A 16,597-nucleotide genomic window follows, 5' to 3' on the forward strand; every position below is an offset into this window, starting at 1 on the left:
TTCCTCCCCGAGTTAGACCAAATGGTTCAGCCCACGGGCATAAAACCCGCAATTGGCTGTGGGGCGAGGAGGAGGGAGGAGGAGGAGGAGGATGGTGGATGATGAAGATGGCGGATGGTGGCCATTTTGAGGAGGACTCACTGTTGAGTGCTTTAGGGCAGACCGTTGGGGCCTGCATGCATTGAATGCTGCGTTTGCTCAAACTCTTGCTGCAGCTCCTGCAGTTCGGATCCCTGATCTTGCTTTGAGTTTGGTACTGGAGGATACGGTGCCACTCACATGCACAACATCTGGGTCTGTCTTCTGACATTTTTAGGAACATCAGACTGCAGGTCCTCTTTTGGGACTGCCAGATTACAAAGGGGTTCCATCCGGTCGCCACCGTCTTTTACACGAACAGCACTCTCTAGCTCCCTAACTGCCTACTCCTTCTCCTTCTCCTTCTCCCTTGTGCTGGCCTAATCGGGTTCTTTCTCTTTCTTTATTTCCTTCATTTTGTATATGTATATATTCTGATGGTTACAATCCCAAACTAAAAGCAGGTTCATTGTACGTTGGCTTGGTGTGCTGCAGGCTGTAACAGTATTTTCATCAGTTGAAAAATCAACATTTCGTGACGCGTTTCCCGCCAAGATTTTCCACCCGGATTCTGAGGCGCATTGGCCACATGCATCCTTGTTGAATGTTCACCATTACTCCCGTAGCTACGTTGGCTGAGCATTATGTTGACTGGGAGACTGCCAGCGTTCATCCGGAGGATGAGAAAGGTCGACCTTCTGATCTGCGGCTGTATTGCCAAGGTGTGGGAGGACATACCGTCGGACATCATCAAGCGAGCATTTCTAACAACATAGACGGCACAGAGGACGACATGATTTGGGAGGAGGCTGCTGCAAGTGACGGCGACATGACGTGGACTTGCTCTACCCTGATTCGGACAAGGAGTTACGTGCCATCTTAGAGGAAAAAACATTGATGATTTCCTCAGATTTAGCTGAAAAGCTTAATCAAACCCAAACGGCCCTTTTCAGGGCCACAAATCCACAATAACTACGTATGATCCCATTATGAATCCCTTTTCCTCCTTTTTCAAGACACAAAAAAAAAAAAAATAAGAAAGAAAAATAAACACTTCTTGCCATCGTTATTCTCATTTTCAAGAAGTTGACGAGAGAGGAGAAGACTGTTCGATGAAATTAAGCAGATATGGGAGTAAGCATGTTGATACCTCAGTCTCTTTATTCCACAAAGTTTTTGTACATCCGTATTTAGATGTAGAACAGAAAACAAAAAGATCAACTTTTGAGGGTGAAAACCATGGCCGCGGTTTATACACCGGAAAATCTGGTACCGTTATTCGGATCCAAATGAAACACACAACATGCAGGTCGTCAGACAGTTATTTCCATGAATGCATGTTCAGAATCGACCCATCTCCTTGTCTAGTGGGATTCCAACTCTTTGATGCATTGGGGAAGGGTAGAGAGCAGGTTCCCTTCCTTTCCTAAAGGATAACCTTTCCCTCTTTATGACACGTTCATGACGTATAGATTTTACGTCGGTTTTCATTTGTGTGCCAGTGATATTCACCGCTGGTGCACGCAATAACAAAGCCATTAGCCCAATGGATACTTGTTCTATTTCCTTTCCATCAAGACATGTTGGCTTGGAAATACACGATGTATTTAGAGATTTTATTTTGCTTATCATGTTCACATTGGACTTACAGGACATTTGAGTCATTAATCACACTGCAAGCTCTTCCTGGAGAGTTTTACTGACCATCAAACATGGCTGTGGTCTCGGATTGCTTACCTTAGGCACCTACCTTCTTTCATAAACAACCTCTTTCCGTGGCCACCTTGACTTTGCACACAAAATAAACCACCATCAACAAGAACAAACAAACAACAACAAAAACAACAAACGGGCCAATTTCAAATCCGGTACACTGCGTTCAGGTATATGCAGTACCCTGGCCTGTAGTCTGACAGGTAGTTTGTTTTTCTACTGGGTTACACACCATTTAGCGGATCAAAATAAAGCGCCATTAATTAACTAAATGGTTCCGGCCTGGCAGGTTAGATTAGCGATTAGCCGTCATCTCTAAGCTGTCTAGCCTGGGTTTGAATCCCAACCCAGCTATCAGCTGTCATCCTGGTGTTTAACAGGCATGGTGTGACATCAGTGTGTGTGCCGTCCCTCGCCTGGATGGCTGTTAAAAGGACGTTTGCCGGCATAAGTTGATGGACTTCAATGATCCCACGGTATCCTTTGCGAAGAGTCGGCGAGTTATTGCCAGCACCATGAACAAATTTCAAATTCCTGCCCCAACTGTAGTTGAATGGCAGGCCTGGCCAGCCGGTCCGTGAAAGACATGGGCCAAGCTTACTCCGGATAACCGTACAAGAACGTGGGAATAACTGTGGAAAAGGAGGAAAAAAAAAAAAAAAAAAAAAGAGGAGGAAAAGGAGGAAAAAAAAAAAGGAAGAAAAGGAGGAAAAAAAAAGAGGAAAAGGAGGAAAAAAAAAAGAGGAGGAAAAGGGGAAAAAAAAGAGGAGGAAAAGGAGGAAAAAAAAGAGGAGGAAAAGGAGGAGGAAAAGGAATAATAATAATAATAATAATAATAACAATAACAATAATAATGATAACTAGAACTGCCACTTTATAACTGCTGGCAGTGATGACCGGGTACCCAGTCCGTCCGCCTTTGATACAACATGGGACTTTGTGCAGATGACAGTCGCAAAGTTTCGCATTCATCGGGAAAGTGGTTCCAGAAAAAAACATTATTGAAGAGTAATACAAACAGAGGCCTGCTTCGATATGGCGTGGGACTGAAGAGTTACGAACCGGGCAGCACAAAGTGTTCAATTTCCTTATTACTGGCGAACAGATTCAAATAATTAAATAATTCTGGCTGCCAAACCGTGTGACCGATCAGGTTGAAATTTTAAACTTTTGTTTCACATGTCGGCTGAATTACAAATGTGGAGTTTCATATATATAGAAGCAGCGGTTCCAGAGTAAACATTAAATAATATTTATCCTTCAATCCAAGATGGCGGCCAAACCATGTGACTTGTGGTGTCATAATTTTCACCACATGTGCAAACACGATCGGAGACGATAAGTGCAAATTTTCGCTTCGCTTGGTTAAGCAGTTCCAGAGAAAACATTATTGAATATTTTTCTTAAAACCAACATGGCTGCCAAACCCTGGGACCGATCCCGTTGAAATTTCAAACCCTCATTCCGCATGAGTGTTCCACCATAAAGGTGATGTTTCACATTGATTGATGCAGCTGTTCCAGAGTAAACATTAATTAATATTTTTCCTTCAATCCACTATGGCTGCCAAACGTTGCGTCGTACCTCAAAAGGGGGTGAGAACTTTTTATTCGTCATGGAGAGGCGGTCATAGTGGTGGAGTTTCGCCTGGATCTGTTCAGTCGTGTCAGAGAAAAAGACGTTTTAAGATATTATTTTTCAATCCAAGATGGCTGACGAACCATGTGACCTATGACATCACAAGTTTATATTCTGCTTCCAATTCGGTATTGGAACACGTTTGTGAAGTTTCGTGTTAATCGGTAAAGGTGCGTTTTTCTATCCAACATGGCCGCCAAACCATGTGACGTGTGACATCATAATTTTTACCACACGTGCAGACACGATGGTAGATGATAATTGCAAACTTTCGATTCGTTTGGTTAAGCAGTTCCAGAGAAAACATTATTTAATATTTTTCTTAAATCCAACATGGCGGCCAAACCGGTTGACTTATCAATTCGAAATTAACAAACTTATATCGCTTACGTGTCTCGAATATAGTTCTGAAATCTGCCCTTCATCCGACCAGCGCTTCTGGAGAAGATGTTTGAAGGTTTTAGGGTTTTTTCAAGATGGCCGCCAAACCATGTGACCGATCAAGAAGAAATTAACAAACTTGAGAAAGGACCTCATGGGGAATATATGTGTTAAGTTTCATCTTGATCTGTCTTGCCCTTCTGGAGAAGAAGATTTTTAAAATTTATTCATTTTCAATCCAAGATGGCTGCCGAACCTTGTGACCTATGATATCATAAATTTAAATTCTGCTTTCCATCGTCGACCCGAACAAGTGTGTGAAGTTTCTTGAAAATCGGATAAGGTCTATTTTTCTATCCAAGATGGCCGCCAAACCATGTGACTTCTGAGGTAAAAATTTTTTACCATGTATGCAGACTTGAGGGAGGAAGGCAATTGCAAATTTTCGCTTCGATGGCTTATGAAATACCAGAGAAAACATTATTTAATATTTTTCTTAAATCCAAGATGGCGGCCAAACCATGTGACCTATCACTTCGAAATTAACAAACTTGCATCGCATACATGTCACGAATATAGTTGTGAAATCTCGCCTTCATGGGACCAGCGCTTCTGGAGAAGAAGATGTTTGAAGGTTTTAGGGTTTTTTCAAGATGGCCGCCAAACCATGTGACGTATCAACAACAAATTAACAAACTTGAAAGAGAACATCAGGGGGAATGTACGTGTAAAGTTTCGCCTTAATCTGCCTAGCCCTTCTGGAGAAGATTTTTTTCAATAAACACTAAAAAACAAGATGGCGGCCGAATTACGTCATCGATGACGTCAAGAAAAACATTTTCGTCAGTGATTTTAGGCGTAGATGATGCTCAGAATTTTTCAGATTTTTCCTATACGGCGTTCTACTTGACGAATTTTCACCGGTATATCGCTTCACCTATGACGTCATGAAAAATTACACGTGTTCCCCATAGGGAGCTTAGTAAAATGTATCAAGAGAAAAATTTTTCCATTGCACGGTTTCCGAGATACAGATGTCCAAAGTTTATCGTTTTTTTCAAGATGGCGCCCGCACCACATGACCAATGACGTCATAATTATAACGTGATTGTGCTATCAAAAAAGATACATACTGTGGTGAAAATTGTGTCGATCGGACTTAGTATCCCAGAGAAAATGATTTTTAAAGCGAAAAAGGGTGCAAAATGCCGGCGGAAAAAGAAAAATAATAATAAACAGAAGAAAAACAATAGGGTACCCTGTACTGACAGGGTACCCTAATAATTAACTGCGTGAATGATCGCTAGTTCCAGACGCAAAAATATTTCATGAGAACCGATACCCCACAGCTTGACAATAGTACATTCACGTGAATATATATATATATATATATATATATATATATATATATATATATATATATATATATATATATATATATATATATATATATATATATATATATATATATATATATATATATATATATATCGATTCATGTTCTCGCTCCATGAGGTGAATGGGATCGATGCTTACCCGAACAGAGCCCCGAAGAAGGATTGCGAATATTTCACCTTCTTCTCCGCCTCAGCCATCAGCTGCATCGCTTCTCTCTCCTTGCTTTCGGCTTCCATCACACTTTATTACCCAATCCACAGAGATGCTCAAGCTCGCTCTGCTCGGCGCCTCATGCCCACTCAAAACACGTCCCGATAATTAATGACGTAATACATACGTGACGTCATCCATATTTTTTTTTCTCACCATGAGAACAAATACAATGGGTGTTGAGGCTGCATGATTAATAAAAACAATGGAAATAAATGCGCTTTTTACAGGTGTTGAAATGGACAAATCTATTTTCAAGCTTGAAAAAGTGCAGAAAATGAACTGAGTGTTCAGATTAATTCGAAAAAGAAAACTGTATCTGGGACCTCTGAATGCAGGAGGAAAAATGAGCGATGTTGGTAAACGCTCCACCAGAGAGCGCCATCATCAACCACTGCATTGCGTTGATGTCAGAATTCTGAGCGAACCAAACAGCGCTCAAAACACGACAACATAATGTTACCATACACCGCTCAAAACACGACAACATAATGTTACCATACACCGCTCAAAACACGACGCTATCAAACGTACATGAATCGCTCTTCTTTGTAAGAGTTTATAAAATCAAGGTAAAAGTAGGCATGGTAATGTGCAATCAAACATTTATCAGAAGCTTTTTTCAAGTAAATAAAATTTTCTTTACGAAGCAGTTTTCAGACTTTAAAAGAGAAGAATATCAATTTTCTCACACACGTAAAAAGCAACAATTATGGCGGAATGGTGGCGACTCAAACGGCGCATTATTTTGGTTCAGGTAAAACAACTGTTCATGTGATTAATGACTTTGTTTTATTGTAATTATTAAAAAATAAACCGCTCTCAGCACAGAATTCAACAAAAGACCCAAACACGGCGTGAGGGGGTTTCCATGGTAACAGCGGCCTTGTTTGATGCGCGTGTCGCTGCGCGGTATTTCGTCCTCGCCCTGACGCGGGGACAAACAGGTCGCAAGATTTGAGGTATATTATTTAATAAACCTTGTCTTTCTATTAAAACATCTGATAAAAGGAGAAGGTTTTGTTTTTTTTTAACGTGTGCGTGTGTTCCATCAATTATTCAGTCATGGCAGTCACCTGATGTTTGAAAGGTCCGATGTAGGATGTGCCTGGGCCCTGGGTGGGTTCAAGTGACACTGATGTCGATGTCCTTCCTGTACAGTCTCAGTCTGCACCTTGGACGTGTGACAGTTTATTTTGAGACGATTGATGATTTTTACAAACACCATAATGATGTTTTTATTTTGAACTGCATGCTCAGCATTTAAGGAAAGGACGTCTGAGGCCTTCGGGATCCGTGTCAATCCTTTATTCGCCACACCGTGAACCCCCCCTCCTTTATTCACCACACCGTGAACCCCCCCCCTTTATTCACCACAACGTGAACCCCCCCTCCTTTATTCACCACACCGTGAACTCCCCCCCTTTATTCACCACAACGTGAACCCCCCCTCCTTTATTCACCACACCGTGAACCCCCTCCTTTATTCACCACACCGTGAACCCCCCTTTATTCACCACACCGTGAACCCCCTCTTTTATTCACCACACCGTGAACCCCCTTTATTCACCACAACGTGAACCCCCCTCCTTTATTCACCACACCGTGAACCCCCTCCTTTATTCACCACACCGTGAACCCCCCTTTATTCACCACACCGTGAACCCCCTCCTTTATTCGCCACACCGTGAACCCCCTCCTTTTATTCACCACACCGTGAACCCCCGCCTTTATTCACCACACCGTGAACCCCCCCTTTATTCACCACACCGTGAACCCCCCTTTATTCACCACAACGTGAATCCCCCTCCTTTATTCACCACACCGTGAACCCCCTCCTTTATTCGCCACACCGTGAACCCCCTCCTTTTATTCACCACACCGTGAACCCCCGCCTTTATTCACCACACCGTGAACCCCCCTTTATTCACCACACTGTGAACCCCCTTTATTCACCACAACGTGAACCCCTCCTTTATTCACCACACCGTGAACCCCCTCCTTTATTCACCACACCGTGAACCCCCTCCTTTTATTCACCACACCGTGAACCCCCCTTTATTCACCACACCGTGAACCCCCTCCTTTATTCACCACACCGTGAACCCCCCTCCTTTATTCACCACAACGTGAACCCCCTCCTTTATTCACCACACCGTGAACCCCCTCCTTTATTCACCACACCGTGAACCCCCCCTTTATTCACCACACCGTGAACCCCCTTTATTCACCACACCGTGAACCCCCTCCTTTATTCGCCACACCGTGAACCCCCTCCTTTATTCGCCACACCGTGAACCCCCTTCCTTTTATTCACCACACCGTGAACCCCGCCTTTATTCACCACACCGTGAACCCCCCTTTATTCACCACACCGTGAACCCCTCCTTTATTCACCACACCGTGAACCCCCCTCCTTTATTCACCACACCGTGAACCCCTCCTTTATTCACCACACCGTGAACCCCCCTTTATTCACCACACCGTGAACCCCCCTTTATTCACCACACCGTGAACCCCCTCCTTTATTCACCACACCATGAACCCCTCCTCCTTTATTCACCACACCGTGAACCCCTCCCTTTTATTCACCACACCGTGAACCCCTCCCTTTATTCACCACACCGTGAACCCCTCCTCCTTTATTCACCACACCGTGAACCCCTCCCCTTTATTCACCACACCGTGAACCCCCTCCTTTATTCACCACACCGTGAACCTCCCCTTTATTCACCACACCGTGAACCCCCTCCTTTATTCACCACACCGTGAACCTCCCCTTTATTCACCACACCGTGAACCCCCTCCTTTATTCACCACACCGTGAACCCCCCTCCTTTATTCACCACACCGTGAACCACACCCCCCCTCCTTTTTTCACTTCTGGTTGTAACCAGTAACGGAAACCCGAGATCCGACATATTTATATACTAGTACAGTAAATACTGTTGTGGTGCCGGGTCTCGGTGGCGAGCACGACCGCTAGGGGGAGCAGTAGAGTCTGCTCCACCGAACACCTGGAATTTAGGTCGTACCTTTCAGATAAATCAGAAAAGTCACGGTCCCTTATCGGACCGAGGATCGCCAATAGGTCGACCACGTGGGATAGGGTCGATCGCCAATTTCTATATACCTAAATACCCACGCAGTCTAACTACCGGGTAACCACACCCTCGGACGACTCTGTCCGATCCGAGTCGCAGGTAACGGCTCAGATCCGGCGTAACTGAGCGCAGTTACCAGAGCCGTGCCGGACCAAATGAACAATTTGCTGCTTCGCTATTTTCCAACACGCACCATGATAAGCCAATGAAAGAAACACGGAAACGAGCTGGTACATTCAACAAAAAGGGAGATATTTATTTATAACAATAATCGGGGAGGGGAACACAGAGCAGAGTTATCCAAATATGAAAATGTAACGTACAAGGAACACAGGGACTTAACAGTTTCTACTTATCAGACGGGGCCCATGGACACACACACACACACACACACACACACACACACACACACACACACACACACACACACACACACACACACACACACACACACACACACACACGAAAATGGACCTCAGTGGGTCTTCAATCAGTAGAGCCAGGCCGAGGTACCTATCCCACCTCGTGTGGTCACACCGACCTGAACCTCCACGGTGGGTCTCAAACCCAGGACCTTGGCGTTGCCAGCACCAAGACTGCAGACCACTATCGCCACGATCTCCGTCTCTTCACGCTCGTCCCGACAACCACTCTCTTTCTCTTTAGGAGGGAGGGGCTTCTTCTCCTGGCCACTCGCCTCCTGATTGGTCAGACCCATCGCGTGATTCCCTGGCCGTCTCCCATTGGACAGGCCCACGGTAGGCGGGGAAACTCCCACCCTTCTGGGTGGAGTCCCGATCGGAGGCGTTTGTAGCTCCGCCTACCTCCTCACCTCCGACCACATGCGTAATGGCGATGGTATTGAGTGGGAGACGGGGCGGGTGAGACGCCCGCTCCTTGCCGATTGGCCAAAGAGGGATGCCATGCCCATGTTAAACTCCGCCCACGCACGCGCTCACTCACTGGCGAGCACGCGAAGAATGCTGCGAGCAGAGTGTTGTTGTTGTGAAAGCGAAGATGGGTGATGTTGTCATTGTTGTAAGTGATGTAAAAATGCTAACTATAAAATAACTCCGCAGCGCACGTACAATTAATTCCCATTAGACTAGGGACGGGACCCGAACTAGAAACACCTACTTCCCAATATAACTGATCTATAGGACCTGGCTGTTGTGTGCAGTAAGCTTCCAAATTAATAACAATACAACCCGGAATATTAAGGGATGGGGGAGGGAGGGAAGAGAGGAGAGAGGGGCGAAGGAGGAACGGGACGATAGTGATGAAATGGAGCTGGGGGGGGGGGAATCAGTTTGGTCCATCCATCCATTATATCCTTCCATTCAATCCATCCATCGCTCCCTTCCCTCTCTTCCATCCATTCTTCCCTCCACTCAATCCTTTTTTCTTTTTTTTTGTATACATTGTCAAGGCTCATATGAGAGCTAATACACAACGCACAACAAGGGGGGCAGGACTCAAGAGGGGTGGGAGTGGGAAGGACAAAACAGTGGGGAACAGAGACATTAGGAGATCTGTGGAAGGGAGAGGGATGGGGTGGGGAACATGGGGAATACAAGATTGACACTACAAGGACTTTCAGGACCTCACACAACAGGGACTTTCAGGAAGGAAAACAGGGAATTTGAAGGAGGTGGGTTTGTGGTGGATTAACGGGGGTAGAAAAGATCGAGGATTTGAATGGGGAAAGATAGGTGGTGGTGAAAGGCTGTTTTTAAGGCCTGGAGGGAAGAATGGGATTGAACAGAGTGAGGGAGTTTATTCCAAAGGCGGGAAAAAAGTGGAATGAAAGAGTGAAGGTGAGCAGTGATTCGTGATTTTGGTAGTTTACCAGAAGGGGGTTGCTGGCGGACCTTGAGTGCCCTGCAGAAATATGGGGTGGGGGGGGGGAAGGGGACATATCGCAGACAGAGCAGGGGGGGCGAGACCGGAGAGGAGACGGTAGAAGACAGAGTGACCACCGACCTGCCTGCGGTGAGAGAGTAAGAGGCCTAAAGACTCAGCCTCACCGTGGGAGATGCCAATGATGCTAAATGCCTTGGTGTCCACAGCGTGGAGCCGAGAAAAGTGAGAGGCGGGAGCACCAGCACAGAGGGGAGAACAGTACTCCATCAAGCTGCGGACGAAAGCTTTGTATGTGGTCAGGAGCTGAGGTGGGCCAAGGAAGGACTTTGCACGACGGATTCCCAGTTGGTGACTGGCTTTGGAGGCTAGGTTGGAAATGTGGCTTTACCAGGAAAGGTCATGGCAGATATCCTAAGACCCAGAAGCTTGAAAGAAAGGACTTTTTTCAGCAGATTGTTGAGAAAGTAGATGGGTGGTGGGGGTTCCAAGCGGTCCTTTCGGAGAGACATAGTGAGAGTGTGAGATGTCAGGAAAAGTGGGGCATGAGACAAGAGGGGCTTTCCTCCACTCCATCCAATTCTTTCCTCCACTCCATCCAATCTTTCCCTCCATCCAATTTTTCCATCCCTCCATCCATCACTTCCCTCCATGCATCCCTTTCCCTCCATCTATCCCTTTCCCTCCATCCATCCCTTTCCCTCCATCCATCCCTTTCCCTCCATCTATCCGTTTCCCTCCATCTATCCGTTTCCCTCCATCTATCCGTTTCCCTCCATCCATCCCTTTCCCTTTCCATACATCCCTTTTATACATCCCTTCCTTCCATCCAACCGCTAATAAGGAATGACATGCTTGGTGCCACACGACGCTGCGGGGCACAACACCGGCAGGTGGTCGTGCAGAGGGACAGTGCGGCTAAGTGGCTTAAGCACTCAAGGAAGCACTCCAACGAAACGGTTGATAAGGAACTGTTGGCTTGGCAAGTGATTAGCGATCAGTGAACTTGTCATATTATTAAACACCTCCTGGAGTCACCAAAATGTCAAATGTGTCCGAATTGGACAAATGAACACTTCTTTTTTTCGCAGTCAACTGCTACTAAGTTCAATTCTGCAGCTTACATTGTGTAATTCGGCTTAGTTTAAGAGATTCTCTCGGTTAAGGTATGTGCTAAAATGGAATAAAAAAGTCACAAACGCTGGCATCTGCAGGTGTTTCTAAGCATTGCAATGTATCCAGTGATTCGTCAGTATGATGGTCAGGCATTCGATAATGTGAGTGAGGAAAGTGGGGAGAAAAAAAAAACTTTCTCGTTCAGAAATAGTTGCGGCCTGTTCCAACTCGAGGCATTGTTGAGCAGGCCGAACGAAATGGTAGCTTTAGACCCCAGCGAGGTAGCCCAGGAGGAAACACCTTAAGACCACATAGAGAGTGACATGGTCAAGGATGCACCTGTAAAGGATATAATTAAATCAGGCTGTTAATTATCATCAAAAGGGGTGTTTTAATTAACTGAAACGCCCAATTTTCACTCATGGGGTTCTCTTGGTATGCATGCAAAGTTATTCAGGCTGCTAGGTTTCATGCTTTTGGAGTTATGGAGGACACACACACACACACACACACACACACACACACACACACACACACACACACACACACACACACACACACACACACACACACACACACACACACACGCACACACTTGTTAGTTTGGATTACCAAGACAGCAAAATCATACCACTAAACATGTCTTTGAAGGAACTTCTCCATATGTTCACATATAATATGAAAACATAACAAGATTTTGCTCTAATTTACATGAAATGTAAGCACATCAGTGTGCGTTGATCAATTTTGTCCAATGTATGGGATTTGAGCATGTGGTTCAGGATGTCACTTCATCAGGAGGCAAATGCTCAGCTGGGGAAACCCATCCCCAAATCTGCCTTGCATAACATCAAAGGTTATTGTACTATTTGCACATCGTAAATTTTAGTTTGCAAGATAGTAATTTAATTTCGGTATTGGACTGAAGATTTGAAGTAACTCTTGATGGTTTCATTTCATCCACCGGGAGTGAGCAGGCACAGCACTGCCAGGCCATGACAGACTGGGTTGAGGACAGCTTGCTAGGATTCTTGCAAACTCCCCTCTGGAACACGTTTGTGAAGCAGTTCATTGAAGATCAATGCATGGGTACATTTTGGTTCACTTTACACTTTGTTACTCTTCAATCTGCTGATTTCCCTGCACCATCTAAAATAAAACAAAATTTATATTCATAAACACAACACATGACTTTTGAAATGACACATGAATGCGAAATGGAGCCTTTCATGCATGCATTGTATGTCCACTTACGTTTACAGTGACTTGGTTCGGCTCGCCAGGCACTTTTAACCTGCCCGTGACAAGGATGAAATCTGATTCAAATCATCTTTTAAACAATTTTCAACACTGAAACAAGTGGAAATTTCTACATAGTTAACCATACATATTTGTTCTGTTCCCGAATGAAAATCGGACTCACGGAAATATAGGAATACACTAACAAGAAATATCTTTGATTGAGAGTTATCGGCCGTTCATGCCATTTCCTGTTTGTATAAATTCTATTGCTGGCAGTGGATATGTACAACACAAACACACAAACACACAAACACACACACACGCACACACGCACACACGCACACACGCACACACGCACACACGCACACACGCACACACTGAGGTGGATACTTTGAGAACTGGCAGGTCTTCGTTACACCACCTCAAACTCACGCATGTGTGAAGGCAGCAGTAAACAGAAACTTTCAAATGCACACACACATGTATATATTGTTATGTTTGTGAGGTAGATGAGGAATTTCATAGGAAAGATAGGATCGTATAGAGTTGCTTGGCCCGTGGACGTGGAGGGGACATCTTCGATGTAAACTAAGTAGGGAAACTGAGTTTACATGTTGCTTGTCACCATGCGGGGTGGGGGATGCGGTGTTAATTAGATAGGGATTTAGGATAATTTCCCAAGTATGTAATTGCCCCCCTGTGACTTTTCCCTATGTTTTTGTATTACAAACCAGCTATGGAAGAATTGCAGTTTTATAACATAAACAAGTAGGTAAGAAACCCTGCCTCCAAGGTGGACGGCAGGCGAATTCACGCCCCCAGATGCTGATGATTTATGGGCGTGACATGAGATGGATGAAGAAGAAGAGCGTGTTGGAGGCCACGTTATTAAGAGAATGGGGAAGCAGCTCGTAGAGAAGCGAATGCATGAGTGGAGTCTGGTGTGAGGGAGGCGATCAGAGAAACCAGATCGCATCTCGGCAAGAACGGGGAGGAAGGTCGTTGCAGGAAGAGACAGACACGGTCTGAGATGAAGCAGGAAAGAAGCGAGAGAGGCAGAATCAGTGGTCGAAAGAGCAGGGCATTACGACTGGCTTTCCTTTGATGCATGAAGAAGAGTGAAGTTGAAGTTGTAGTTGTGAGAGGAACATGTTTGGGATGGAGGATCTCGCTTTGCTCTCCTCTCGGCACGGCAAAATAGCTGTGTGATTCTCGTATTCGTACTGAGGCAAATTGGCCGTGTGCTGAGCTAGACGATGGCCATTGACTCTTGGTTGGTCGTGAGAGACAGACATCAAATCTCGTGTATATCACCGAGGGGGGGGGTGGGGGAATTCTGCAGAGAGCGGGATTGGCAAGCGCAGCCGACGAAATAGCTATACCGCGGTTCGGGAACCCTGACGTCGAATATTGTCTCACAAATTTCTCAGTGCCATTTTTGGGGCACAGTTACCCTCACGCTGATGACGCAGTTTGATCGTCAAGTCCTAAAAGATCGCCTGGACTCGGCTAAGTGAAGGGGAACAAAAAGGGATTTCTTTTTTTCCTTTAGTGTGTGTGTGTGTGTGTGTGTGTGTGTGTGTGTTGTGTGTGTGTGTGTGTGTGTGTGCATGTGTGTGTGCGTGCGTGCGTGCGTGCGTGCAGGGGCTCCTCAAATAGGAATTTAGGCTGTTGATTACCTGACGTTTTTCTTTCATTATTATAATTTGAATTATAGTCATTGTACATATTTGATTACTGTCATTAAATTATCCATTTAATTTAACTTCATTTGCTTGTGTCCGTGGATCTGTTGTGTTTTCGAGAGTAAAACCCCTGTGTGGTGCTATCACCCTGGTAAAGCGCCAAGCATGTCTTTCCCGTGCAAGCATTAATCTCCATGAGTCTCGGCTGTGGACCTCCAAGGGAGAACTGTTTGGCCATCCATCCAGGTAGGGGCTAAACCCCTGGACACGACAATATTGTTATGGTTTTGGAAAACTTACCCTATGGGGAGAGCATACATGGACACTGAAGTGACCCGAGGATCAGTTATTTTATTACCCTCGCCAAAGGAGAGTAGTGGGGCAGCTTAGCCCAAATATTCAAAAGAATTGTGCATTTTGTGATACAAGCACCAAATTTGGCACAAATGTACATTAATATGTTGCGAACATTTTCAGATATAGGGCCACTTGAAATTCTCTCTTTATGTCCACCATATTGGATTTCAAAATGGCCGCCACTTGAAATCTACATTTGCTATTATCTCTGGACGTAATGCAGCTATTGACTTGATTCTGGTATCTAAATGTATGTTTTTGGGGGCAAGGAATCCAATGGTACCATTTTCAACTTAATATTATCTATCACAGTCTGTTATATAATTTTATTTGGAAATTATCTCGGCAAATATTGGATTCAACACAATACTTTGAAAAGAATGTCTTAGTTCTGTAAATATAAATAAAAAAAACTATACTAAATCACGAGTAACAACTCAGACAAGCTCAGAAATACTGGCAGTCTAAAATATAAATTCACATCAAGTGACTGCAGCAGCACTGTACATCCTGCAACACCGTGCCTACAACCACTACTGTCTGGGAGAAACCAGGGATGCAGACCTTCCAGAGTTTGAAGACTGGTGTTGCCAGAGAGGAGAAGACATGCCCCAGTTTCACGACTGGGCAACCGTGCTGGAACTAGAACTGTTGGTTCTAGTGTATGTGCGTTCTCTCAAGCAGGGATCGTTATTGATGTACCTCGATGCTCTGACAGAGCTGGTCCCCTGGTTCCATGCACTGGATCACACCCACTATGCTAGGTGGATACCAGTGCACCTGAAGGACATGGCCGAACTCACCATCAAACACCCAGATGTAGCCAGGAAATTCAGGGAAAGCCACTTCACCGTTCAGAAAACACAGAGGGTGTTCTCTTCAATCCCGATTGACCAGGCACATGAGCAGAATAATGCCTGCATCAAAGGAGACGATGGAGCAGTTGGGCTCACTGACAACCCTAGTGCCCTACGTCGCTAGATGGTTGCGGGACCAGAAGTTGCCAGGGTGATCGAAGAATTCCAGGATGGGAATCAACACTGGAGACGGCAAACAGCAGACACACGTCATCATGATCAGACGCCAAGTGTACAGGCCTCATTTGTGAAAGATGTTCGCTCTCTCGTCGGTGTCATAGAGGAGATGGCCAACCCATTCGAGGAGGAGAGTCAGGATGTAGTCAAACTGGACACAAAGTAGATCGCAGATCCTGCTGCTGTGGAGACTGTGATGAATGCCAAGAGGATTGGCCAAGAGCAGTTCGAGGCTTTCACCAGAGAGTGTCTGTTGGACAGAACAAAGGCAGTGGACGCACCCATTCCTCGTAACAAGCTGAAGGTGTTCAGCACTTCCACTCCAAGAAGCCAGAGCATAGGTCAGCAACAGCTTGCCTCCATCAAGAATGACTGTGAACTCTTCGCACGCCTGTACATTGGCTGCCAGACGAGGGATGGAAACCTCGAGGAGTTCTTTTGTCACGAGAATCAGGCATGTCCTCCTGCATTGTCTGATGGTGGAAGCCTCTGCACTGGTAACAAGAGTGATCTCCTCACATGCTTGGAAGAAGTCTCCGACGCAAAGACAGAGACTCCTGTCATGACCTGTATTGTGCTTGATGGAGCAGCCATCGTCCAGATGCTGAAGCTGGCTGCATCAAAGACCTTTGAAGAGTATGCACAACAGATCTTCATCCCATATATGTCCACGAAGCTGCAAACAGTGTCACGCCTGGATCTGGTCTGGGATTCTTACCTTGCTGATTCACTGAAAGGTAGTACACGTGCAAAGTGGGGACAAGGTGTGCGGAGACGTGTG

The 16,597-nt window shown here is 45.3% G+C and overlaps 2 protein-coding genes across 12 annotated transcripts in view; one reads left to right on the plus strand and one right to left on the minus strand.

Annotated features, from left to right (window-relative positions):
• LOC147020879 (alpha-soluble NSF attachment protein-like) overlaps window positions 1-5,596 on the minus strand; it is a 148,432-nt gene extending 142,836 nt beyond the window's left edge. The window contains exon 1 of one of the 5 annotated variants that reach the window (XM_085896604.1): window positions 5,347-5,596. Coding sequence is in view for 4 of the 5 variants with exons in the window: in XM_085896601.1 (XP_085752727.1) it covers window positions 5,347-5,444 (98 nt within the window). In the remaining variant the exon portion in view is untranslated. The remainder of the gene's footprint in view (window positions 1-5,346) is intronic. The other 4 variants (XM_085896601.1, XM_085896603.1, XM_085896602.1 and 1 more) reach the window with 4 other exon arrangements.
• A 633-nt stretch (window positions 5,597-6,229) lies between these two features.
• Window positions 6,230-16,597, plus strand: part of CFAP36 (cilia and flagella associated protein 36) — a 133,706-nt gene continuing 123,338 nt past the window's right edge. For 2 of the 7 annotated variants that reach the window (XM_085896612.1, XM_085896611.1), the window contains exons 1-2: window positions 6,345-6,380; window positions 12,469-12,587. Coding sequence is in view for 4 of the 7 variants with exons in the window: in XM_085896608.1 (XP_085752734.1) it covers window positions 12,494-12,587 (94 nt within the window). In the remaining 3 variants the exon portion in view is untranslated. Of the gene's footprint in view, window positions 6,381-12,464; window positions 12,588-16,597 lie in introns of all 7 variants that reach the window. The other 5 variants (XM_085896608.1, XM_085896610.1, XM_085896607.1 and 2 more) reach the window with 5 other exon arrangements.

Source organism: Eptatretus burgeri, chromosome 9, assembly GCF_056783735.1.
Source record: "Eptatretus burgeri isolate ZD-2024b chromosome 9, Ebu_testis_v1, whole genome shotgun sequence".
NCBI lineage: Eukaryota > Metazoa > Chordata > Myxini > Myxiniformes > Myxinidae > Eptatretus > Eptatretus burgeri.